Source organism: Corella eumyota, chromosome 4 (assembly GCF_963082875.1).
Source record: "Corella eumyota chromosome 4, kaCorEumy4.1, whole genome shotgun sequence".
Lineage (NCBI taxonomy): Eukaryota > Metazoa > Chordata > Ascidiacea > Phlebobranchia > Corellidae > Corella > Corella eumyota.
The window spans coordinates 12,663,448-12,689,836 of NC_137493.1; the positions used below are offsets into that span (position 1 = coordinate 12,663,448).

A 26,389-nucleotide genomic window follows, 5' to 3' on the forward strand; every position below is an offset into this window, starting at 1 on the left:
ATATAGGTAAATAACTCTGAACTATCTATAGTGTAGTATGTCTTTATAATATTATACAACATAAATTAAAAGCTAAGTACAAAAATCAATAATAAATGAAATTTTAAACCAAGAATTTTTTTAGGTTTCAAAAAAAGAAAGTTATGCATAGGTCTACACATTCTGGTAAATTTTTTTTTCACATAAAAATTTAATTATTTTTTTTAATAATTTTAAGTAAAGTATTTATTTAGTTGTGTTTAAGCCTCATGCATTCAGTACTAAAATTTAAAAAAATATTTATTTAATAGGTACTAATATGGTGTTGGAATCTCCTTATGATAATGTAGTTAACACAACATCAGTTAATCAGGTTGGTATGATTTAAATTTCACTTAAAACTCTTTAATTACTTAAACCATTGTAAGAAGGACATTTGGCTGCCGGTTAAATTTTGTTGCAAATTTATCGCTATGCCTAAGCAATCAAAATTTTATACTCCAAATTATTGCCACCAAAAAATTTGATCACTTTTAATGACAAAATTCGCTTAACATTTTTTAAAAATAAGTTATACATTTTGTACCGTATTGTTGAGCAGATTTGGGATAATGGATATTTCGCAAGCCTACTTTTATAGGAATCTTTTTATCTACTATTTTTCCTTATTACCATGACAAATCGTTGGCTTGCTACCATAACTCCGTTTTTATTTAGTTGACATTTTTGCGTTACGTTAATTTATCTCATAATCTTCATTATTATAAAATGTTGTTCAACAAGTTTGAATTTAAAACCGTTATTTATCTTTTCCAGAATTCTGTTTATGAAAACTACCGCTCACACTATTAGCGACACCGTTTTAAAGTAAATAAACTTGTGATTTTTTTTCGAATCAATTCAAATTTGGTGAAAATCTAAATATATTCATTCTTATGTGAGTTTTTTTAGGGCTAGTTTTTTACCCGCTTTTTGGAATGCTACTGTTTTAGTATAGTAACACATTTGCCGTTGGTGATTTTACAGTTTTTGTTAATTTAAAGGCACATAAATTAAATAACAAACATTTAATAAAAAGATTTTATATTTTGCTTGTTGTATTGTACTTCTTGTGACTTTTTTGTGTAAAAATATATTTTTGTATTTTCTTGTTATTATGTTTGCTATTAAATATTTAAATTGCTTACTGATTGTTCTATTTTACATTTTTTTTTCAATAACGAAACAATGTAATTGATTTCGGGTTCAATTTGTATTGGGACTTCGTAAACTTTACAATTTTAGGTTTTGTTAGCCTTTTTATTAAATGTTCATTGTTAATTATATTTCTATATTAAAGTGCACTTACAATAGACCGAAACTCTCACGTGCTTTAACTAACCTACTAGTTAACTTACACCGGATATATTAGTAATCAAAGAATACGTAAATTGCTTTCGGGGCATTTTAAATATTTAAATAAGGGTAGAAATCAATATACTTTGTTTGAGATTTATTTTTATAGCTAGTATAAGGTTTTGTTCACGTTATTGATGAAATTTCGAATTTTTTTTATGACCTATTGATGTTACTTCGTATTACAAGGAAGTATAGTAGGTTAGATGCATACATCTATCTAGACAATTTATGCAACAGACTAAAAAAATGAGTCATGAGTTGTCTATAGTACAAACTTATTACAATGTATTGGCATTGGCATATCAATTTAAAATAAAAGTTTATATATTAGTCAGTTTAGATGTTGAGAATGATATTAAAAGTAATGGCATTTTGTAATATTTGGCAATTTTTTGCCTATTAAGGCTAATATAAACGATAATTATTATTACGTTTTTATTATAAAAGTTACATCAACTATTATACTGGTGGCTTAGCTATATACCATTTAGTAGAAAAAATAAATAGGTTTTGCCTTAAATTTAAAAAAAGATTCGTAGGTTTGATTGTTGCCCATTAGAGATACATTTTTAGAGGTCTTACGTTGAACTAAATTATTTAAAGAACATTAGGCTATAAGTTAACAGTTCGTATTACGTAATAAATGTTTGTGTAGTATTTATCTTCCTCTATGCTTAGTATTGATTTACCGATGAATAATAGGAAGTTACAGTTCCAAAATTCTATATATGACTGTGCTTTAATTTTATATATTAGCATTACCCAAGTTTTATGTTTTTTCCACTGTAGTGTATTCATCGTAAAAACATGAAAAATATTGATGTAAAGCTACATAATATGTGTTGGATTTATAAGCTAATTTTAATTATTTTATATATTGCAACTTTAAGTGAAGGAGGTAAGAATTGATTTAATTATTTTTTTTTTTAAGTCGGCTTTAAATTAACTATTTATTTGGGGAAGCCCCATTTTATTATTATCACGTGGACTTGACTATAAAGCTAAAACAAATGTCAGTTTACACTCATAAAAATGTTTTAATGTTTTTTAAGCTTGTAGTGACAGCGTAGTTGGAATTGGGGATACTATATACAGTTTATTAAACAATCAATTTAATGTGGAAAATGCTGAAAATTTTTGTCAGGAAAATGGTGGAAATTTGGCTTCAATTCGAAATCAACAAACAAGTCATTTGATTATTAATCTTATTAACAACAAATATAGGGATGATGGTAAGTTACTACGTAGACAAATATTAAATTTTAGCTAAATGTTTTTATTATGATGGGTTCTTCACTAATTAACAGAAATATAATTTCTTTTTAACAAATCTTCTATCTTTTTTTTGTACAGTAAAGATAACATTATTGTGTCAAGTAACTGTAATGATAGCTTTTAAAGGGGCAATATATTGGAAAATTATCTATTACTTTTAATAAAAATTTTATTTTTGTGATTGTCATAATATTGTTTATTAAATAATTAGTTTACAATGCCACTAAGATTATAAAATGCAAAAAATTATGATAAATTTTGTGATAGGTTTGCAAAGGGTGTGGATATTTTACAAGCAAGTTAACCATGAAGGTAATATGGGCAGAGGATACAGATATGCTTTATTACCTGAAGAAATAAATGGTTGGATGAGTGCTAGACGTTTGGGAGATATTGCTTATGTTGATCTTTATAAAAGGTTTATAACATAATAGACTATATATAATAGACTATACAACACTGAAAATGTTTCTTTCTTACATCTACTAAAATAAAAAAAGAACCTAAATTTCTAGTTCAAGACCAGGATTTACACAACCTCTTACATTTTGACATTTTAAGTTTGAAAGATGGGGGATAAATGTGGGATTACCGCATAATTGTCATACTGAAGCTGGTGTAGGTAAGTATATAGCCTGTTACAATTTTTAAAATGTTAAAGGTAGTTTTAAGCAATTTTAGTTTGTTGATTTTGGGTAGTAAATACAAAATATTTTTTTAGATAAACAATTTTAAACAGTCAATAAAACAATATCTGTTAATATCATATTAAATATAAAACGGAATTGTATTTTTATACACAGGACGAACTGTTATTGACTTCCAACTTTTTGGATCTACCAATAATGTCAGCTCATTATTAAGATATCGTTTGGGAAGAACCAGTCAACCTTATTCCACCAAGTTGACTGCCACTGATGATAGAAATCCTGGTGTTGCCGGCTTTACAAATTTGGAAGGGATTATGTATGTTCCAGGTAATATTGTTTTAAATTTTGTGTTTTAAAATGCATTTTTTAACTACTAAGCTACAAGATTTTTGTTAATAATTACAAATCCCTTAGGTCTGTTTTGTTGTTTTTTTTCGGATATTTAATTGCTAAATTTTTTTTTCATATAAGTAGCATATAAACTTTTTGGTTTTTTTATTTATTTATATATTTTTTTTTGTATATATCTTTATCCTCGATGTGCGAAAGTCAATATGCGACTTAAACATAGAGTAACATCAGTTACTTCGACCCAGTCTTGAGTTGCCGGTGGCAGTTTGGGATATTATAGATTATAATTGTCCAGTAATTATGCTGCTGATTAAGTGCTGGCTCAGCAGGAGTTCATACCGTTTATAGCGTCTTACTCAAGGACGCTACAGCATGAGACCAGTGGGGATTGAACCCACAACCTCATGGTGGTGTAGCAAGTGTTCTTACCACTACACCATGCTGCCGGTTTTTAAAAAATCTGTATTTCTGATAATAGGAATAGACAGCCTTATCATAACATAACTAAATTTCAGTAAGGTAAATTAATTTGTGGATTTTGTAAGTACTGTTCTGCATTGTTTGTGAATACTGTAACATTATGACAATAATGGCCACTTTGTGCAATCACCTATATATTTAACATTTGTTGATTTTCTTTTTTTAGATATACCAGATACTCATGTAGTTATTGGAGCAAAGTATTCAGATAACAACTGGGTTTGGCCTGATCAAACTCCAGTTAACTTCTTTACATTACCACAAACTCCTTCTAATTTGTGCACAGCATTTCATTATGAAAATAAGACTTGGAATTTAATACCAATTAACTGTACAAAAACATACAACTTTGCCTGCCAATTTCAATGTAAATTTTTGTTAAATATTATTTAAAAGTTTTATTAAACACTGGACTAACCATTTAATTGTTTTTTGTTAAACTTTTATATATATTTATCATTCAGTAATCTTTGTTATATGTTTGTAATAAGATATTTTTTTATGTTATGTTTGTAATAAAAAATTGTCTTTTGACATTAAGTGACTACACAAGCTCACCATTTACAGTGTAATGGCACCTCTATTAATGTAACCTGGAGTACAAATTTATTATCACTTCAATCAATCTATTCTAACTTGAACTTAATAACAAAAGTAGGATTTTAAAATTTATGATTACTTCATATTGCAATGTTTATTATTTATATGAAATTTAAAAAAAATACATTGATTTTGTTTTAAATTTTTTGACAGGTTGGAAATAATATTATCTGAGAGGATACTAAGTATTGAACAATTCAATTATAATCAATTTAATACTGTTATAAGACGTTTAAGACCAAGAACTACCTACATAGCAAGGGTAAGATTTAAACACTGTTTTATGTTTTTTACTAGTTAAAATCTTTACCCACAAATATGAATTATAAAAAAAAACATTTATCGAATGACAGTTTATATTTAAACAAAATATTGTTTTCTTTTCAGTTTTAAAGTTTTTTTTTGCAATAGGTGACAGTATCACTGGGTAATTGTGGTAGTCAATCAGTGACATCAAATTCAAGTGTTACAACCAGTTTTGGAATTCCTGATAACATAACTTCATCTTATGTTGATTCAACCCAATCTAATTGTGTAATTAAGTGGCCAATACCAACTAGTTACGTACATGACATTCTTTCATATGAGGTAAGTAAATAATAGAAATATTGTTCAATGGTCTTAGGTAGGATTAGAATAATATTTTGATTTTGATTTAGATTGTAGGCCTGAGGTAAAGTTATAAATAGCCAGCTGCGTGGCTTATTGGTAAGAACACATGCTACACTTCCATGAGGCCGTGGGTTTAAACCAACTGCTCTTATATTGTAGTGCTTTTAAGTGAAGCACTATAATCGGTATAAACTCCTACTAAGCCAGCACTTAATCAGCAGCATAATTACCGGGCAATATAATTAAAAAAATCTCAAACTCATAAAAGGCAACTTGGGACTGGGTCTGGGTAACTAATGTTACTCCATGTTTAGGTCGACTAGATGTTTATTATTAACATCCTAAAATTTAAAGAGTCAACGTCAAAAATGTTTCTTAAAAATTTTATTTGGTTTAGATTGAAGGTCAAAGCAACACAAATACATCATTGATTACCATCGATCCCAGCTCATTAACTACAATGGAAAATGAATACTTTATAAAAATACCTTTAGATGTTTATAACTACAACAAAACTGTTTCTTTTAGGGTAATGTAAAGCATTTATTTTATTTGTTTTTGTAAAAAAATGTCTTTATTTTTTACACTTTAGACATATATTTTTAGTGTAAAAATGATTTTTTAGATAAGAGCAAGTTCTTGTGAGGGTTTTGGAGAATGGGAAAATGTTAATGGAAATTGTGTTTCACCAATTAAAGTTATAGAAACAGGTAGAAATATTGTTTGTTATTCAATGTAGTAATACCTAGTTACATAATACACTAAAAATATATCTTTTAGCCTACTTAAGACTAGGTCATAAATTTCTGATATTGGTTTGGCTTATTCCTTTAAAAATACTATTTTCAAAAATCTAGAAACAGATTATTATAAAAACAATACCATTTTGTCAATAAACAGTCTTTCTACTAAGCTAGAAAAGTAAAAATTAAACTAAGATTAGGTTAGAAAAACAGTATCACATTTTAAGGATAGTTTAAAAATTAACTATATTTATTAAATTTTAAAAATTAGATACTGGCGGCCAAACAGAAACAAATGGGGCAATTGGAAGCACTGTTGGTTCAATCTTTGGCGTTATTGTAATAATAATCATCATTATTTTGGTTATTATTTTTATAAAAAAAAGAAGGTAAGAAAATTAAAAATGTAACCATAACAAAAATTTCGAAAAAAAAACATGTGGTATTTATTAGAAACTTTTTTTTTTTAAATTTAGAAATGAAAACAGCAAGGTCCCACATGTAACAGTTGGTATGTTATAAAACCTATTATAAATGTTTGTATTAATTTTTTTTAAATTGTTTTATTATTTATATGTTGCCTAAATGCCATTTTTTTAAATATTAGATTAACTTTTATTTTAAATTATTTAATAATTTAACTACACCATGAGGTGGTGGGTTTAATCCCCACTGCTCTCATGCTGTAGCGCCCTTGAGGCAGGCGCTCCTGCTGAGCCAGCACTTAATCAGCAGCATAATTACCGGGCATTTATAATCTATAATATTCCAAACTGCTAAAGGCAACCCGAGACTGGGTCGGAGTAACTGTTGTTACGCTATGTTTAAGTCGCGCATTCAACTTTCCCACATCGAGGATAAAGATATATACAAAAAAAAACTAAACTTTAAACACTTGTAATGAACTGTGTAAAATGCCTGTTGATTTGCAAATAAAACTGTGAGCTTTGCAATATTATTACGTATTACTGGGACTATTTATAATTTGTCAGCAGTAGGAATCAAACCCAAGATATATACTTTATATTTTTTTTAACTTTTAGCAAGTACTTCCATGGAAAGTCTTAATGTCGATCAAATTAATAATTTACCACAAGCTCTACCAAATACACAAGCAACTAGTGCCCTTGTAAGTTGCTAGTTTTTATTCTTAATAGAAAAATAATTTCCTTAATTTAAAAATTAATTAATTAAAAATGGAATAAAAACGCAGATCTAAACTTTTATTTAAAAATTCAATTTTTGGCTTAAATTTATCTTACAATAATTTATATTTATTAAATGTTGAATTATTATCAATACAGAATTCCAACTATGTCAATTTTGTTCCACCATCAAACAATCGAAATGCTGACTTAGATGAAACTAGTGCAGGTAAAAACATTACCCTATGTAGTCATTTGAATTAAATCATCTTCACATTTTTAATGTAAGAAACCTGACTCACAATCTAAAATTACATTAAATTAATACTGTCATAAGTTGTCTGGCTTGCTATTTTTTGATTAGAAACCGGCAGCGTGGTGTTGTGGTAAGAACACTTGCTACGCCACACATAATGTGTTTAATCTCCACTGATCCCATGCTGTAGCGCCCTTTAATCCCCACTGATCCCATGCTGTAGCGTCATGGGTTTAATCCCCACTGATCCCATGCTGTAGCGCCCTTGAGTAAGGCGCTATAAACGGTATGAACTCCTGCTGAGGCAGCATTTAATCACACTTTCGACTTTCCCACATCGAGGATAAAGATACAAAAAAAAATTAGGTTTATAAATATTGAAACCATGATCTAAGATAATAGCATTTAATCCTTTGGTTAACATATTGGTTAAGTTAATACAATTTGCTTGACATGGTTTTAGTTTTAAAAAATTATTGTCCTTTTTTGTTTTAAGTAAATTTTGCCAAGAAGCCATCTTTTTCCCCAACTTTTATCAAGGGAAAAGATCTTCAATCAAAATATGTTGATATTATTACCAACAAAAAATTACAGACCTCATTTCAGGTATAAAAAAGCCCATTAATTTTTTATTATATGTTTAAGTAAGAAAAAATTTCATTTTCTTGTTTGTTTTAGAAATTGGTTGATGAATGCAAGAAGTTTGATAATCCATGTACAAATGCAAAACTTGAAAGTAGCAAGAAGAAAAATCGTTACAAAAATATTTATCCATGTAAGTCTAAATTATTTACTATCTTGTTTATTCAGTAAGTTTGTGTTTTAAATTTAATTTTTATATTATTAATTTTAGTTGACCATGCTAGAGTTATATTGGAGGATAACAAGGGCGAAGATTACATTAATGCTGCTTTTATGGATGTAAGTATAAATTTTTTATAATTTTTTGACTTAGTTTTTGACTTCGAAAATTAACGTAGTAAAGTCTATTACCTTTTCACTACTTAACAAAATTTTTTTAGGTTTTGTAATAACTCTTTTATTATTTTAAACAAATTTATTTAGGGTTACAAACAAGAAAAGAAGTTTATAGCAGCACAAGGCCCAACTAACTTTACTGTAAACGATTTTTGGACAATGATTTATCAGCAAAAATCTAGTGTTATTGTTATGCTTACTGGCTTGATAGAAAATGCTAAGGTAACTAAAATGTCTGTTTGTATAAAAATAAGCAAATAACATATGTATTGTATTCATGTATATGTAAACTAGTACTTGATTTTTAGGAAAAATGTTCCCAGTATTGGCCTAACATCAACAAAAGCAAACAAGTTGGTAAATTTCAAATTCAAAATGTTGAAGAATCATGTTCAGAGGGAATCTTTAGAAGAAAATTAATTCTTACTTCTTCCGATGTAAGATAAATTTATAACAAAATTATGGTTACTCAAGTTTAATCATAAGTTATTGACAAAATCTGCAAAGTTTTGTTCACCCAATTAACAAATCAATATACAAAAAAATTAGTTTGAAATAAATGCAAATGTGTCCTAATCTTTATATAATAGATTAGTGTACTGTATGTATTTATTTATTTAAATATAGCCTTTAAAATAAAAGCAATGCCATTTGTGACTAGCGGTTGAATTATTATTATTATCATGTATTATTTGCGATCATATTACAACGATTAAAGTACATTTAGAGACCAGGCATTCAACTATATATACTAATGGATTAAAATATAATAAAACAGAAATTGTATTCATAGGTCAAGCATGAAATCATACAGTTTCAGTTGGTGGCCTGGCCTGACCATGGAGTACCAGAAACTACATCAACTATTGTTCATTTACATGACATGGTAGAACAAGCAACTGTTGACACATCACCCATTATTGTTCACTGCAGGTTATTGTCAAATAAGCTATTCACACTTGTATACTAAAGTTTTCTATTCAATTTATTCCATTTATAATTGTATTTTTTTTTTCATTCAAAAATGTTATTTTCATTGAATCCATTGAAAAAAAAGACTTAATAGATTTGTTAAGGTCAATAAAAGTTAGGCTAGCATGAGTAATAAATTACTGATTTTAAACTACTTAAAATTATATAAGTTTACATGAAATATTAATATCTTTCCTACATTTAAATTATATAAAATCCTTTAAATATATTTAAATGCAGTGCTGGGGCAGGTAGATCAGGAACTTATATTGCAATGGACATTTTATTTCATCAACTCAAAGATCAAAAGGGAGCAGACATTCATCAAACCATTCTTGAAATGAGAAAGAATAGAACTGAGATGGTGCAAAATGCTGTGAGTAACACTTCTTAAATTTTATATTGTTACTTGTACATTGTTAGTCATGGTTTCTATACATTCAATGTGTTTCGATCTTGATTCATTTTAGATGTAAAAAGGGCAAACGTTTAGGTTTTATTTTTTATAAAAGAATTTAATAATACACCAACCCTAATTTAGTATTAAACTGAATTGAATAGATTTTTGTTATTTATGTTGGCCAATTTGTTTATGAACTGACCTTTAGAATAGTCTCAAAAATAAAAATATAAAACATTTGGTAAATTGACTACATATTTGAGAAATGCTCTTGGTTTAACTTAAATCTTTACCACTGTCTAAAAAGTTAATTTTTTTTTTCAGAACCAATATGGATTGGTATTTAAACTTGTAATGGAACGCTACATGCTTCCAAACAGTGATCTGTCAGTACAGGACTTCTCCATATTAACTAGCAATGGAATGTGAGTAAACTGTTAACAAATGAGAAATTCTGTTATTTTTTAAATGAAAATATATATAATGTTTGCTGCAGTACTTGCTGCAGTATGAAGTAGATATTTATATAAAAATTCCTTTAAATCTAGAAGCAAGTTAGCTCGAACAGAGTTCAAAAGACTAAGTACACTTGTAGACTTGCATACTTACTCAACAGCTGATAATAACTCCAGTCAAAATGTTGATCTTCTATGCAGACCAAGTAATTTTTTGAATTGTAATTAGTCACAAATAACATTATTATTATACCTTGAATAAAATATTATTGTTAATGTATAATAACAAATTAGTAACAGCATGTTTTTAAACTAAAATTTGTGAATTATGATTGACAATAATGAAAAATTTTAATACATTTAATTATATTACTCAAAAATATTTTTTTGTTTTTTGTTTAGATGATGAAAATATTGTGATGGTATTGGATGGTTTTGGGTCAAAAATGTATGTTAATGCATCTTATATGCAGGTTAGTTAACATAACTTCTTGAAGCTATTTTTGAGAATGGCATTAGGTTTTAAAAACTATTCAGCTGTTAGGTCAAATAATAACCATAGGTTAAAAACATTTCTTAAGACTAAGCTAAATTGTTAAAATCATGATTGGACTTCTAATTTTAACTTATTGATTTTTTTTGCAGAATGCTGAATGTGTAAGAAAGTATGTAGCTGCTCAAAATCCTCAAGATGACACTGCTGAGATGTTTTTGAATATGGTTTCACAGAATGCTATTAACACAATTGTACAACTGGAAGATGTGGTAATTAGTTATCTATTATTTATATAATTTAATGCAAACAAAAGTTTAACCTATTGTTTATAGAATTGCTATTGGATATCAGCAACTGCAGAAGGTGAAAGCATTCAGCATGGTAACTTTTTGGTTAAGGTTGTTAAAGAGAATGTAATGGAAGGCTGTATTAAAAAACTTCTGACTCTTTCATCCACCAACAACCAATTTGTAAGCATTAAAAATATATATATATATATTAAGTTTATAAGCATATTTGTTTTTAGATTTATCAAAAAAAATATATATATTTTAAACTATTTTTAAAATTTTACAAGCAACCCAAGTCAATAAACCATTTGACTTTGACCACTTGGAGTAGTGATACTACCCCACCAAGTGTTGGAGTTTTGCTTGATGTTATCAACAATCAAATGCTTTTTTCAAGTGACTCGAAACACAGTTTGTCACTTGTACATTGCAGGTATACAAAATAATTTTAACTAAATATAATATTTTATAATTTTTTAAATTACTTTATAGTGTAACAGTTAATTTCCTGGCAGCACTACAAAGCTTATATTATTTTATTAGCATATAATATTTTATTACAGAAATGGTTGTACAAGGACTGGCCTTTTTATTGCACTGATGAATATCTTGGAAAGATTGAAATCCCAGCGTAGGATTAATGTATTTCGAACAATTAAAGATCTTAGAGATATGAGACCCAACATGGTCAATCAATTTGTAAGTAACTTAAATTTTTAGTTATATTGTTATTTGGAAACAGACAAGTTAATATTATTATTTAATGTTAAAAAAAAATAACCCCAAAATTGGATAAATTGACTTTTTAATTAGCAATATAATCTATTTCAGGAGCTATATCACTTTTGTTATGACTTTGTTTCTCAATATCTTCAAACCTTTGAAACATATGGCAACTACGAATAATATTCAAATTTCGGATGGAATATAAAAGTTATAAAAACTTGTTAGTTATAAACCCTACTCGACAAACCTAATCTGTTTATTATTACTTTGTTGGAAAAACTTGAAATTTAGAAATTTGCTGCACAAAACTTTACACACTGTACTGTTAAGCGACTGATATATATAAACTTATTTAAAAGTTATAACAAAGATACACAAAATAAACTTTAATATAATAAAATCTGTAACCCTATATTTTTTTACTCTAAGTGAATGATTATTTTTGCCAAATAATTTGTATTTAATTTGAGATGTTGTTATTTTTGTGTATTTTTTTATTATAGCATATCATTTTATTATGTATAAACTATAGTTATATTTTATGTGTTGTTTATATTAAAATTCATATATTTTATAAATTAATTTTTTTTCCTGTTATAAAGGCGGGTAAATGGGTACAACAAAACTCGTTTTTCTTATAGTCTACACACTAAAACAATAGTGTTAACATTATGTACGGCCAGTGGCGGCTCGTGTATGTAGCTAATGGGGCTAAAACCCCCAACTTTTTTTAATGGTTTTATGTTTTAATTTATATATATATTTTTTAATTAATATTAAATTTTTTAAATAATATTTATTTTTTTGCACTGTTTTTCGCTAAAATTATTTAAAATATAATTAAAAAATAGCGCCTATTTTGGCCACAAAATACGCAAAAATTTTCGAAAAACGTAGCGTAAACATGTGAGGGCTAAACCAAAATTAGCCCCACGGGCTGCCAAATACAAAATATCATCACGCCGTTTTTGCTGTCAGAATTCCGAAATTTGGAAAAAAGTTGAGAACTTTGATCGAAATGTGGGGCTAAGACCACCATAGAGTTGCCAAATATTTTGGCAATTTCAAACGTTGTATATTAACAAATTTTATCGTTTTTGTTTAACTATTAAACAAAAATAAAATAAAATAGGTGTAAACTGGGTATTTTATTCTTGTTTAAGGAAGTTTTAAGGCCTTAAATAATATTTTTAAGTTAAAAAAATAGAAATACTAATCGTTCGATCGAGTATATTCTCACATTATATTTATGATGAAAAGGTCGCTCTTAAGCCTTGCTAAAGCTAAAACAGCAAGTTTAGATCAGTTTTTGCATTCTTTTTAAAGAATTGTATGTTAATTAATGCTTTTAATTTTGATTAAGGCAAGTTTTTAAAGATAATCATAATGGATTTACTGCCTGACAAGAAGACTCAAGAGCAGGTTGCCTGTTTGCCTGCCTGTCAAAAGAGCATAAATAAAGTTTGCCAATGAAAAAAAAACATGCAATGTACATAGTTTACTAGTGACTGTAAATATTCAGTCATAGATTAGGATGACAGACAACTGTTGAAACTCACAGTAAAAAAGTTGAAAGAAAAAGGGCACATTCTAAGTAACTTTATCAAACCGCTGACATTTTGTGATGTGCATATTTTGATATGTAAGAAGTTAATTAAACAGCAAACTTTTGTAATCAAGAAATATTTTGGTTATTTGCAGCTAAAAGCTTAGTTCGACATCATTTTACAGGAGCATTTTGTAAGTGCAACAGTCATTAAGTGCACTTCTCTGTCTGTCAGTTTACTATTAAAACTGTGTTGGTGGAATACACTAACAAAAGTAAGGTTGATTTTATTGCAGCTCAACCAGATAAATCGACTAATATTAATACAATTTGCAATTCCTTTTAGATTTATCGTAAATGGTTATTCTGTTAAACAGTTTTTTGTTATATCACAAGGCCAATGATCTTACATGATAAAACATGTGCAATGGGTGGAAAAATTGCTTTCAAAATTAAAGTAAGTTATGTAAAAATAAATACTTTTTGAATAGCCCATTAGATAAATAGCCTTTTTTATTGCAAACATAGGCTATTTATGAATAGTTATGTACATTACACAAACACTTAAACAATAAGAGTAGGACAACAACATATACATAGAGTGATGTTGTAATTGTACAGAAAAGAGAATGAAAAGAGGAAGAATGACTAGGAAAAAAAGGAAGGAGAGGGGGTGGTGGAGATTTAAGTATGTGGAGAAGATGGGAGAGATTTGTGATATATGATATTATTTATGGTTTTATTAATACTATTTGAAAAAACTCTATAATTTTTTAATTTTAACTATAAGACTTACTTTCTAGGTAATTATTTAGCATACAGCTAAGTCTGATATACTTTTAAAATATATTTATTCAAAAGAAAAGAAAAAAGTGAAATAGATTATTAACAAAAACTTAATCTGTTGTGTCTTTATTTTAATACTTAATGATATATCATGTTATTTCATAGAAGAGCTGACAAGATGAACAAGAAGTTCAATAAATTGTTTTTAATATTTTTTTTTTGAATGGATTGATTGTCAGTTGTTACATACCTTGCACCATTATTTTTCCCACGTTTTTGGTTTTAAACTTAAAAAACGCTTTTAGTAAAAGAAATCTATTATGCTACTTTGCTTTTTATTGTGTCATCTCAAGCTCTATTAAAATCGGAATTTAAAAATATACAAAATACGTTTTATATTATAAAGAAAATAGACAATAATAAATTAAGATTAAAATCTTGCTAACTCAATATTTATTAGAAATTTTTTTAATTGTTTTCAACACTGGGTAAGGGAAAATTTTTAACCTAACGCATGTTCACACGACAGGTACCGCTGCGCTGCGTTAACTTTACAATTTTTAGGGATTTTTTTTAAATTTTAATAAACAATATCTACTAAAAGTATCCCGCTTACGAAATCTTGCGTAAATTTTGCTCCCAACACAAAACTTGCGTAACTTTCGTACGTGTGAACGACGTTACGTTGCATACGCCGTGTAAAAGGGCCTATACTTTAAATAATTAACTATTAAATGTAAAAATAGCGTGTTTACAGCGAATAATTTACAATATTTCTGAGGGATCCAGACCCCCCTAGCGGTGTTGTGATTTTCTAAAATTAGCCCCCCCATTTATTTAACCCACGAGCCGCCACTGTGTACGGCTATGTTGTTTCTTCGTTAAAGTTAAGAAAAATTTAGGCATATTATTTTTTTCAGTTAGTAGTTCATGGTTTACTGTAAATTAAATATATATTGGTACTTGGTATAGAACTTTTAAACAATATTACTTAATGTTATTTTAGTTAGACAATCATTAAAATATAAAGTTTTAGATTTAAAAAAAAGACTTTGTTAAAAATAAAATTAAAATTTGGCTTGATCTTATTAAGATATTTTTTAGTTAAAAAAACAAATGTCATACAACAAATATAAGTCAAAAGTATTTTCACAATTTAAAATATTTATGTGTTGTTTTTTTTTCCTACCGCTTCATCGTCCGCTTCAAGAGGAAATTGTTAAGCTAATATATAAATATGCCTAGGCTGTGAGTAGGTGATTATGCTTTTACTTTAATTACTTGATTTTTTTTGTTTAAGTCGTTTATAGATATAACGTAGTTAGGCTATATGTTAATGCAATATAAGAAAATGTCACACGAAAATTTTTGGATTTATACACCAATATTAGTTGTTTTATGTATTTTAACTTCAAGTGACGGAGGTAATATATTAACTAAAAAGTGATTAATATTATTAAGTCATTTTTTATTTGATATAGTGTATACTACTTTTGTATTATCATGTTAATTTTTCATTAATTGCTAAAAATAAAATGTAATGTGTAAGTAAGTCTATCTACGTGAATTCCGTGATCTCTACCGTTACTATGTTGTAGGGTTTAATATAAAGTATAAGCAGAAAGTAATTGTCTAATTTACAAATCCAAAAATCTATTGACAATAAATCTAACCTAAAATCGCTAATTCAATTTGAAGAAAAAATAATAAATACAATATAATAATATCGATTGGGGGAATTTTTATATTTTTAAATCACGTGAACTTGTCTAAAATCAACTTAGTTTTGTTCTTTTAATCGTAAACGGTTAATTACTTAAGTTTTAAGAATTAAAAAATGTAGATGGAAGCTTAATATATTGGTATTATTCAAACATAAATATATATGTTTACTTAGCGTGCAGCGACAGTTTAATTGGAATTGGAGATACTATATACAGTTTATCAGACAAACGACTTAATGTTGAAAATGCTGAGAATTTTTGTCAGGAAAATGATGGAAATTTGGCTTCAATTCAAAATCAACGAACAAATGATTTGATTATCAATCTTATTAATGACAAATACAGAAATGGTAAAACTTACCTTCAAATGTATGTACATTTATAATTTTTTAAGGTGTAAAGAATAAATGGGTCATCAATACATTACAAAGGATGTAGTACTTAAAAATAATGCTAATTTTGTACTAACTGACAATCAATATCTACATTAAGTTTCAGTAACTTTGATTTCATATCTAATTTAAAGTGTGGTCTATATAAGTAAAATTTATATCATTTACTACTGCTTAACATACATTATATATATATACTTAGTGGCGGCTCATGGGTCAAATAAATGGGGGGGCTAATTTAAGAAGATCACAACACCACTAGGGGGGTCTGAAAATTTTTTTTTTTAATTAAAAATTTTTTAATTTATTGGCTGTAAACACGCTATTTTTACATTTAATAGTTCACATAGCGTACCTAACGCAACGTTATGCAAGTTTGCAAGCGGTATACTTTAATTAGAAAATTTTATTCAAATTTAAAAAATAAATTCTTAGAACTCGAAAAGTTACGTAACGCAACGTTACCGTGTCGTGTAAACAGGCCTTAAGTTAAAAAAATTTCTCCTAGCCAGTGTTGAAAATATTTAAAAAAAAATTACTAATAAATATTAAGTTAGCATGATTTTTATCTTAGTTTTTTAACTTAATTTTTGTTTATTTATTATTGTCTAATCCTTTTATAATATAAAACGTTTTTTGTATATTTTTAAATTTCCATTCTAAAAGAGCGTGAATTGACAAAATAAAAAGCAAAAGAGCATAAAAGATTTATTTTATTAGGCATCTATTAAGTTTAAAACTAAAAACATGGGAAAAAATAATGGTGCAAGTTATGTAACAACTGACAATACATTTAAAAGAAAAAATATAAAAAAACAATTTATTGATCGCTCTTGTTTATCTTGTCAGCTCTTCTAAAAAATAACATGATATATCATTAGGTATTGTTAAGACGCAACAGGTTATAAAGTTTTTGTTAATAATCTTCTTTTTTTTTCTTTTAAATAAATATATTTTAAAAGTATATTAGACTTAGCTGTATGCTAAACAATTACCTAGAGAGTAAGTCTTATAGTTAAAATTTAAAAATTATTCAAAGCTTTTTCAAATTGTTTTAATAAAAACATAAATAATATCATATACAAGGTACGAATTAACGTTTAAAAAACGATTCGCTAAAAATGAGGTAGCATTTTTAGAGCAGTTATTAGGTTCAAATTATAATCTTCATTTTTTTGTAACACTTGACGAGTTGCGTGGCATTTTTAAAATGTAATGTATTGTTAAACAATCGTTAAGAATATTTCGCACAGAAAACGAAACATTTTTGATTACTTTAAAGCTGTGTTATATATTTAAAAAATTGCGCAACAATTAAACGAACTCAGGAGCGAAATTTACGCATTGCCAAAATATGGAAAGTTATTGTTATTAAATGCCCTATAGTAACCTACATTTACGCAGGATTATGTCGATGTAATTAAATTAGTCTAAACCCGTTTAAAATAGATCGTAAAAATAAATAAATACACACAAAGTTTTATTATTGCCTTAACCTTTTTTGGTTGATTCGCTATTTCTAATATATTTGTAAAAAAACGATTCGCTAATTTTAAAAAACGATTTGCATTTACCGAATAGCGACCCGTTATTTCGTTTCCTGATATATTACAAATCTCTCCCACCTTCTCCACATACTTAAATCTCCACCACCCCCTCTCCTTCCTCTTTTTCCTAGTCATTCTTCTTTCCCATTCTCTTTCCTTTATAATCACAACATCAATCCATGTATATGTTGTTTTACTCTTTTGTTAAAGTGTTTGTGTAATGTACATAACTATAAATTTATAAATAGCCTATGTTTTAAAAATAGGCTATTTAACTAATGGACTATTCAAAAAGTAGCTATTTTTACATAACTTACTTTAATTTGAAAGCAATTTTTCTACCCATTGCACATGTCTTATCATGAAGGATCATTGGCCTTGTCGGTAACCAGACACTTCGGCCCCCGGACAATTCGGCCAAATTTTTTTTTTCAAAACAGCGGGGATTTTGCATTTTAATTACCGCGAGAAATTTTATTTTCGCGTAGATATATACAGTTTTTTAGACAATATTTGAAACAAAATAAGCAGTAAATTAATATTTTTTTTTAATAATAATATGCAAGAACATGTTATCTTTCTTTCGGTGTGTCAATTTTTTAATTTTACAAACTAAAACCTATAAAAAACTAATTTTGAAAGCGCGCGCTTTCAGGTGACGGAGGACAATGCATAATGATATCTCGCATTTTGCCAAATAGTGCCGCCTTTCTAAACAATATTTGAAGAAAATAGATCATTAATTAATCATTTTTTTTTATTGATTGTTACTTTAATGACATATGTTAGTTTTTAAAATATTTATTTTTTTTAAATTTTTGTTTCTTTTACCAAATTTTATTTAAAATATCGGTAAAATATGTTCTTGCGTTAAAAGTATACGCGGGCTTAACGCTGCAAGCTCCCCGCAGTTTAATGAAAAATTTCGCAGGCCGAAAGCGATTAGTCATAAAATTTTGAAGGCCAAAAGCACCCGTCTTTAATTCGTTTTAAAAAAGGGTTTTTGAAACAAAAATTAAAAAAAAAATAATATTCTAAAAACTAACATATGTCATTGACGTAACAATCAATAAAAACTTTTATATATACTGTACTTTATGCAAAATTTTATTTTAAATATCGGTAAAATATGGTCTTACGCTGACTTTATACACGGGAATTTCATCGCCGACTCCCCGCCGTTTTTTGCAGGACAAATCTTTGTTTAGAAAGACGGCCCTATTTCGCAAAATACGTGATATCATAATGCATCGTCTTGTGTCACCTAAAAGCGTGCGCTTTCAAAATTAGTTTTTTATAAGTTTTAGTTTGTAAAATTAAAAAATTGACACGGGAAAAGAAAGATAACATATTTATGCATAATCCTCGCTGTAAAAAATAAAAAATTAACGCTCTATTTTCTTCAAATATTGTTTAGAAAGGCGGCACTATTTGGCAAAATGCGAGATATCATTATGCATTGTCCTCCGTCACCTGAAAGCGCGCGCTTTCAAAATTAGTTTTTTATAGGTTTTAGTTTGTATAATTAAAAAATTGACACACCGAAAGAAAGATAACATGTTCTTGCATATTATTATTAAAAAAAAATATTAATTTACTGCTTATTTTGTTTCAAATACTGTCTAAAAAACTGTATATATCTACGCGAAAATAAAATTTCTCGCGGTAATTAAAATGCAAAATCCCCGCTGTTTTGAAAAAAAAAATTTGGCCGAAGTGTCTTGGCCGAAGTGTCCGGGGGCCGAAGTGTCTGGCATTCGGCCTTGTCATATAACAAAACTGTTTAACAGAATAACCATTTACGATAAATCTAAAAAGAATTGCAAATTGTATTAATATTAATCAATTTATCTGCTTGAGCAGCAATAAAATCAACCTTACTACTGTAAGTGTATTCCACCAACACAGTTCTAATATTAAACAGACAGACAGAAAAGTGTATGTAATGACTGTTGCACTTACCAAATGCTCCTGTAAAATGATGTCTGAGGTATTAGCTGCAAATAACTAAAATATTCCTCGATTACAAAAGTTTGCTGTTTAATTAACTTTTATTTAATTAACAGCAGTTTGACAAAGTTGCCTAGAATGTGCCCTTTTTCTTTCAACTTTTTTATTGTAAGTTTCGACAGTTATCTGGCATCCTAATCTGTGACTTAATATTTACAGTCACTAGTAAAGTATGTACATTGCATGTTTTTTTTTCTTTGGCAAACTTAATTTATGCTCTTTTGACAGGCAGGCAAACAGTCAAGCTGCCCTTGAGTCTACTTGTCAGGCAGTAAATCTATTATGATTATCTTTAAAAACTTGCCTTAATCAAAATTAAAAGCATTTATTTACATATAATTGTTTAAAAGGAATACAAAAATTGATTTGAACTTGCTGCTTTAGCTTTAGCGAAGCTTAAGAGCGACCTTTTCATCATAAATTTAATTTGAGAATATACCCGATCGAACAACTATTATTTCTATTGTTTTAACTTATAAATATTATTTAAGGCCTTAAAACTTTCTTAAATAATAATGCAATACCCAGTTTACTTCTATTTTATTTTATTTTTGTTTAATAGTTAAACAAAACTGATAAAATTTGTTAATATACAACATTTAAAATTGTCAAAATATTTTGCAACTCTATGGTGTTCTTAGCCCACATTTTGATCAAAGTTCTCAACTTTTTTTTCAAATTTCGAATTCTGACAGCAAAAACTGTGTTAAGATATTTTGTATTTGGGAGCTTGTTGCGCTAATTTTGGTTTAGCCCTCACATGTTTAAGCTACGTTTGAAAATTTTGCGTATTTCGTTGCCAAAATGGTGCTATTTTTTTTAATATTTTTAAATAATTTTAACGAAAAACATTGCAAAAAAATAAATATTATTTAAAAAAATAATACATAAATTTAAAAAAAAAACATTTAAAAAAGTTGGTGGTTTTAGCCCCATTAGCCCCATAGACGAACTGCTACTGTATATACTACTTAAAGTTTTTCTTTAAATGTTTTGCATGGTTAGGTAATACTTATTTTTGTACAATGACATAAATTTATTTTTAATAAAAGGGTTGCAAAGAGTGTGGATATTTTACAAAAATGTTAGTGATGGACCTAATTATGGTCGAGGATACAGATATGCTTTATCACCTGAAGAAATAAATGGTTGGATGAGTGCTGGACGTTTGGGAGATATTGCTTATGTTGATCTTTATAAAAGGTTTACATTATAACATACTATCGATAAAGCAATAAAATTATTTTTTTGAGACCTATCCTAAAATGATCAAATATAAACATTATATACGTATATACAAAATTTTAACCGGTTTGCTTTATTTTGTAATTTGTCAAAAAAACTTTAATTTTAGTTCAAGACCAGGATTTACACAACCTCTCACGTTTTGTCGATATCAATTTACAAGATGGGGTATAACAGTGGGACCTAGACCTGCAAGTCCTGCTTGTGGCGATGTACCTGTTAGTGGTAAATATGTGTTAAATTATATAGTAATTATGTATTCATGTTGTTATTTTTTATATATACACAGTATTTTCAAAATAAACAATTTAAAAATATAGAAAAGAACATTTTAGTTGGTTATTAAACGTTTGGTTGCTATTAAATCAAACAGTAAATTTAATTTTACAGGACAGACCGTTTTTGACTTTCAATTTTTTGGATCCCGAAATAATGTTAGTTCATTGGTAAGATATCTTTTAAATAGACAATTTCAACCTTTTTCCACCAAGTTAACTGATGATTCAACTTTAGGTATTGAAGGATTTGTATATTTAACAAACACTATATATATGCCAGGTATTAAAAACTGTTTTGAATAAATTTTTGCTCATAATATTTCGTTAATATATTTTAATAACTTTAAAGTATGTGGTTACATGTATTGGCTATTTATTCAAATTAATTGTTAGTCTTAAATCCATTTAGTGCTAATTATTTTTTTAGAATTATCTTTAAAAATGTTGTTTGCTTAAATAGAATATATATTATATGTTAAATAAATATTGGTTTATTTTTACTATACTGTTTTTCAGTATGATTTATTTTTTGGATAAAAGAGATTTATAGTTTTTCTGTAAAACAAATAAATTATGTGCTGACAAAAATTGTTACAATTATACTGCTGTTAAAATTAACCTATTTCCTTAATATTTTTTTAAATTGTAGATGTACCAGAAAATGTAATAATTGGAGCAAAGTATTTAGATAACAACTGGGTTTGGCCTGATCAAACTCCAGTTAACTTCTTTACATTACCACAAACTCCTTCTAATTTGTGCACAGCATTTCATTATGAAAATGGTTCTTGGAATCTAATACCAATTAACTGTGCAAAAACTTACAACTTTGCCTGCCAATATCAATGTAAATAAACTTTATAAATTGATAATAAAATATAATTGAACTTCTAATTAATACTGTTGGTAATTTAACTCAAACTTTTATTTTAGTGACCACACAAGCTTACCCTGTACAATGTGATGGTAACTCCATTAATGTAACCTGGAGTACAAATTTTTTATCACTTCAAACAATCTATTCTTACTTGACCTTTAATGTACAAGTAAGTTAATAAATAATTTCGTTGTTAAGAAGTCAATTTATTTTATTTGCAATTGGAAACACTGGATAATAGTTTTAACTTTTATAATACTTTAGGTGGATATTTTATTATCTGGGTTACAGAGTGTAATTTTATTAAATCACTACAGTTATATTCAATCGTATGCTGTTGTTAAAGGTTTAACACCAAGAACTACCTACATAGCCAGGGTAAACATTAAGCATAAATTTAAGTAAAAAAAATGTTTTTGTGGATATTTTTTTTTCAATTAATTTGTCATATTGATGAAGTAAATTTTAATAGAATTCTTTTATATTGTTTGTAGGTAACAGTAACATTAGGTAATTGTGGTAATCAATCAGTAGCATCAAATTCAAGTGTTACAACCAGTTTTGGAATTCCTGATAACATAACTTTATCTTATGTTGATTCAACTCAACCTAATTGTATTATCAAGTGGCCAATACCAACTAGTTATGTGGATGACATTTTATCATATGAAGTTAGGAATTAAATAATGGTTTTAAAAATTTAACATAATCTTGGTTAGGGTTAAAATATTATAATTTTATTTTTATTTAGATTGAAGGTCAAAGCAACACAAACACATCATTGATTACCATTAATCCCAGCTCATTAACTACAATGGAAAATAAATACTTTATGGAAATACTTTTAGATTTTCATAATTACAACAAAACTGTTATATTTAGGGTAATTTAAGAACAAACTATATTTTTTAATACAATATGATTAGAAGATGTTGTTTTAGATAAGAGCAAGTTCCTGTGAGGGTTTTGGAGAATGGGGAAATGTAAATGGAACTTGTGTTTCACCAATTAAAATAATAGAAACAGGTTAACTTGTTTGTTTTTTGTATTTTTTATTTGCTGATTTTTATTATGTTATATACTTAATGGTCCAGCATAACAGTGGGTATACAAATATAAATATTTCTTATTTTTCAATTTTATTTAAATTGTTAAGTAAAACTGTTTTAAATACAAACAAATAAAATCCATTATTCTGATTTGTTTTGTATAAAACATTATTGATGTTGGCATTTTTGGTATCCAATAACACATTGTCGGTTTTGGATCTTAATCTATTTGACTTGTGTTGTTACAGCATCAAGTACTAAACTAAATCCTGAATTTTAGGGTCTAACCATTTTTCATTATTGCATATATTGAACTTGTTTGTTTCTTTTATGCATTTGTAAAAACTTAGAAGCATGAATTGTTTTTAAATTAAATTTTTAGGTGGAAGGGATGGTAAATCTAGATCTGTTGTGTCTAAAGGAGCAATAATTGGTTCTATTGTTGGGGTGGTTGTAGTGTTAGTTATTATTGTGGTGGGTATTTGGATGGTGAAAAAAAGGTGAAACATATTTTTTTAAATAGTTGTAATTAACATTGAACTAAAGATAAGTATCTATTTATAAAAAGAACGTAAATTAAAAATAAAGTACATACATCAATCTAAAATTAAATTTTAAATCGCGTTTTTTTAGGTTTCAAAAAAATGAAATTATGCAGAGGTCTACACAATCTGGTAAAAGTTTTTTTTTAACCAAAAGTTTAATTTTTTTTTTAATAACAGTGTAATGCTCTGACCTCTGAGTATATATTTAGTTGTGTTCTTATGCATATCGAACTTATTTTGAAATAGGATCTATTTTTAATTTTATAGGTACTGGAATTGAATCTCCATATGCTAATGTAGTTAACACAACTGCAGTAAATCAGGTTGGTTTTGGTTTATTTAAATTGAAAAAACATTTTGTCAAAAGAAAAATAACTTAGATTCTGGTAAATACTTAAACTGCTGTAAATTGGGCACTTGGCTGCGTTTGAATATTACTGCAAAATTTTCGCTAAGAAAAACCATTTTAAATTTTAAACACTAAATTATTGGCACCAGAAATGTTTTATTAATATTAAAAACAAAAATTTGCTTAACCTTTTTTACAATTAACTTTACGTCGTAATGTTGAGCAAATTTGTGAAAATGGGTTATTTTGTTAGCCTGCTTTTATAGCAACTCCTTTTATTTTTGTTTTTTGCTTGCTACCATAACAAACAATTTTTTAAAACAAATTTCCATTTTTTTAGAATTCTGTTTATGAAAACTACCGCTAACACTAACAGCTACATCAATTTCAGATATATAAACATGTAAATATTTGATTTTAATTATAATTTGGAAAATATCTGAATATGTTAATATTTGAGTTTTTTGTAGGGCTAGTTTTTCACCTGCTTTTTGAATTCAACTGTCCTAATAGCGCTTAATAAATTGTACTTCTCATAACTTATTTCTGTATAAATATTTTATTTTAATTTCTTTTTTTTTTGTTTATTATATTTCCTGTCAATATTTTAATTGTTCACGTTTTTTCAACGTTTACTGCATTTTATAGTAATTTGAAACTTTTCCCAGTTCAATTTGTATTGAGACCCAAATGAACTTTGTTAATTATATTTCTATATTAAAGTGCACTTACAATAGACCGAAACTCTTACGTGCTTTACTTATCTACTAGCTAACTAGCACCGGTTTTATTAGTAATCTAAGAATACGTAAATTGCCTTCGAAGCGTTTAACTATTAAAATAAGGGTAGAAATCAATATACTTTCCTTGTTATTTCATTTTTATAGCTAGTAAAAGGTTTTGTTCACATTATTGATAAAATTTTAAGATTTTTATTGACTCATGGATGTTACTTACGTATTACAAGGAAGTATAGTTGGTTACATGCATAAAATCTCTATTCAGACAATACAATGTTCTAACATATTACACTGTGAATAAATGTTTATTTATAAGTCAGTTTAAATATTTAGAATGATATTAAATAGTAAAGAAATGTCATTTTGTCAATATATTGTAATATTTGCCTAATTTTTTCTAATTTAGCGTAAGAATTAATAGTTCGGTGGTGTTTAAAGGTTTCCGTAAAAGATAATACGTTTTCATTATGATAGTTGGATAAACAATTTTATAAGGTTTTTAGTTATATATTATTAAGTCAAAAAAATATATAAGTTTTGTTTTAAAATCAAAGTAGATTCGTAGGTTTTATTTTTGCCTTTACGAGATACAGTTAGAGAGATTTTTTTGCGTGCATCTTATATATACAGGTTAGTCAACAACATTATTTTAAAATCTTTTTTAAATTAAGGATTAAGTTCTAAAAACTATTTGGTAGTTAGGTCAAATAATATTGATAGATTGAAAAGATTTCCTGAGACTAAGCTAAAGTGCTGAATTCATAAGTAGACCGCCAGTTTTTAATTTAGTATTTTTTTCCCAGAATGTGAAAGAAAGTGTGTAGCTGCACAAAATTCACAAGATGACACTGCTGAGTTGTTTTGGTATATGGTTTCACACTGTCAACACGGTTTGGTAGTGTGGCAAACCGGTCATGGAAGGCTGTTTTAAAAAACTTCTTACTCTTTCATCTAGCCACAACCAATTTGTAAGCTTTTAAAAATATGTATGTAAATATATTAAGTTTATAAGCATTTTTTTTTAAATTATCAAAAAATAAAAAAAAATATTTTAAACTATTTTTAAAATTTTTACAAGCAATCCAAGTCAATAAATTATTTGACTTTGACCACTTGGAGTACTGACCACCCCACCAAGTGTTGGGGTCTTGCTTGATGTTATCAACAATCGAGGTAAAAACATAGTTTCAAAACATAAAATTCCATCTATTGCTACGTTTGCTACGTTTCTCAATATCTTCAAACCATTAAAACATATGGCAACTACGAATGATATTGAAATTTTGCCTACTGGATAGAATATAAAAGTTATAAAAACTTGTTAGTTATAAACCGTGCTCTACAAACCTTATTTGTTTATTATTACTTTGTTGAAAAAACTTGAAATTAAGAAATTTCCTACACAAAACTTTACACACTGTAGTGTTAAGCGACTGATATATATAAACTTATTTAAAAGTTTAAACAAAGATACACAAAGTAAACTTTAATATAA

The 26,389-nt window shown here is 27.3% G+C and overlaps 5 protein-coding genes across 5 annotated transcripts; all 5 read left to right on the top strand.

Annotated features, from left to right (window-relative positions):
• The first annotated feature begins 298 nt into the window (after positions 1-298).
• On the top strand, positions 299-3,083 carry LOC145750875 (uncharacterized). Its single transcript, XM_082566948.1, has 4 exons — positions 299-352; positions 2,167-2,275; positions 2,430-2,609; positions 2,920-3,083. Exons 1-4 carry the CDS (start codon positions 299-301, stop codon positions 3,081-3,083), a joined length of 507 nt encoding a protein of 168 aa, XP_082423074.1.
• A 91-nt stretch (positions 3,084-3,174) lies between these two features.
• On the top strand, positions 3,175-5,275 carry LOC145750533 (uncharacterized). Its single transcript, XM_082566592.1, has 6 exons — positions 3,175-3,274; positions 3,456-3,629; positions 4,300-4,500; positions 4,675-4,787; positions 4,887-4,995; positions 5,145-5,275. Exons 2-5 carry the CDS (start codon positions 3,617-3,619, stop codon positions 4,905-4,907), a joined length of 348 nt encoding a protein of 115 aa, XP_082422718.1. The 5' UTR covers positions 3,175-3,274; positions 3,456-3,616; the 3' UTR covers positions 4,908-4,995; positions 5,145-5,275.
• LOC145750532 (receptor-type tyrosine-protein phosphatase alpha-like) lies at positions 5,184-12,377 on the top strand. Its single transcript, XM_082566591.1, has 22 exons — positions 5,184-5,321; positions 5,743-5,874; positions 5,971-6,055; positions 6,360-6,477; positions 6,565-6,599; positions 7,132-7,217; positions 7,393-7,462; positions 7,986-8,095; positions 8,168-8,264; positions 8,343-8,410; positions 8,555-8,689; positions 8,776-8,904; positions 9,261-9,400; positions 9,680-9,815; positions 10,164-10,264; positions 10,388-10,500; positions 10,697-10,767; positions 10,940-11,059; positions 11,123-11,260; positions 11,368-11,513; positions 11,644-11,779; positions 11,912-12,377. The coding sequence occupies exons 2-22, from the start codon at positions 5,806-5,808 to the stop codon at positions 11,984-11,986; spliced, it is 2,178 nt and encodes a 725-aa protein (XP_082422717.1). The 5' UTR covers positions 5,184-5,321; positions 5,743-5,805; the 3' UTR covers positions 11,987-12,377.
• A 3,060-nt stretch (positions 12,378-15,437) lies between these two features.
• Positions 15,438-21,506, top strand: LOC145750876 (uncharacterized). Its single transcript, XM_082566949.1, has 5 exons — positions 15,438-15,562; positions 16,036-16,212; positions 20,864-21,014; positions 21,166-21,274; positions 21,447-21,506. Exons 1-5 carry the CDS (start codon positions 15,469-15,471, stop codon positions 21,504-21,506), a joined length of 591 nt encoding a protein of 196 aa, XP_082423075.1. The 5' UTR covers positions 15,438-15,468.
• LOC145750403 (uncharacterized) lies at positions 21,173-25,154 on the top strand. The gene is made up of 13 exons (XM_082566438.1): positions 21,173-21,281; positions 21,447-21,502; positions 21,570-21,614; positions 21,984-22,181; positions 22,268-22,380; positions 22,476-22,589; positions 22,706-22,882; positions 22,963-23,094; positions 23,153-23,237; positions 23,643-23,760; positions 23,894-23,934; positions 24,073-24,128; positions 24,495-25,154. The coding sequence occupies exons 3-13, from the start codon at positions 21,608-21,610 to the stop codon at positions 24,519-24,521; spliced, it is 1,068 nt and encodes a 355-aa protein (XP_082422564.1). The 5' UTR covers positions 21,173-21,281; positions 21,447-21,502; positions 21,570-21,607; the 3' UTR covers positions 24,522-25,154.
• The last annotated feature ends 1,235 nt before the right edge of the window (positions 25,155-26,389 follow it).

Excerpts from the sequence above, each read along its gene's own strand:
- LOC145750875 (XM_082566948.1), top strand. The coding sequence starts at position 299 with ATGGTGTTGGAATCTCCTTATGATAATGTAGTTAACACAACATCAGTT. Across the intron at positions 2,276-2,429 it reads TGCAACTTTAAGTGAAGGAG|CTTGTAGTGACAGCGTAGTT; the intron begins GTAAGAATTGAT and ends ATGTTTTTTAAG. Across the intron at positions 2,610-2,919 it reads CAACAAATATAGGGATGATG|GTTTGCAAAGGGTGTGGATA; the intron begins GTAAGTTACTAC and ends ATTTTGTGATAG.
- LOC145750533 (XM_082566592.1), top strand. Across the intron at positions 4,501-4,674 it reads CTTTGCCTGCCAATTTCAAT|TGACTACACAAGCTCACCAT; the intron begins GTAAATTTTTGT and ends TTTGACATTAAG. Across the intron at positions 4,788-4,886 it reads ACTTGAACTTAATAACAAAA|GTTGGAAATAATATTATCTG; the intron begins GTAGGATTTTAA and ends ATTTTTTGACAG.
- LOC145750532 (XM_082566591.1), top strand. The coding sequence starts at position 5,806 with ATGGAAAATGAATACTTTATAAAAATACCTTTAGATGTTTATAACTAC. Across the intron at positions 9,816-10,163 it reads CTGAGATGGTGCAAAATGCT|AACCAATATGGATTGGTATT; the intron begins GTGAGTAACACT and ends TTTTTTTTTCAG. Across the intron at positions 11,060-11,122 it reads TTGTACAACTGGAAGATGTG|AATTGCTATTGGATATCAGC; the intron begins GTAATTAGTTAT and ends TATTGTTTATAG.
- LOC145750876 (XM_082566949.1), top strand. The coding sequence starts at position 15,469 with ATGTTAATGCAATATAAGAAAATGTCACACGAAAATTTTTGGATTTAT. Across the intron at positions 15,563-16,035 it reads TTTAACTTCAAGTGACGGAG|CGTGCAGCGACAGTTTAATT; the intron begins GTAATATATTAA and ends ATGTTTACTTAG. Across the intron at positions 16,213-20,863 it reads TAATGACAAATACAGAAATG|GGTTGCAAAGAGTGTGGATA; the intron begins GTAAAACTTACC and ends TTTTAATAAAAG.
- LOC145750403 (XM_082566438.1), top strand. Across the intron at positions 22,182-22,267 it reads CTTTGCCTGCCAATATCAAT|TGACCACACAAGCTTACCCT; the intron begins GTAAATAAACTT and ends CTTTTATTTTAG. Across the intron at positions 23,095-23,152 it reads ACAAAACTGTTATATTTAGG|ATAAGAGCAAGTTCCTGTGA; the intron begins GTAATTTAAGAA and ends ATGTTGTTTTAG.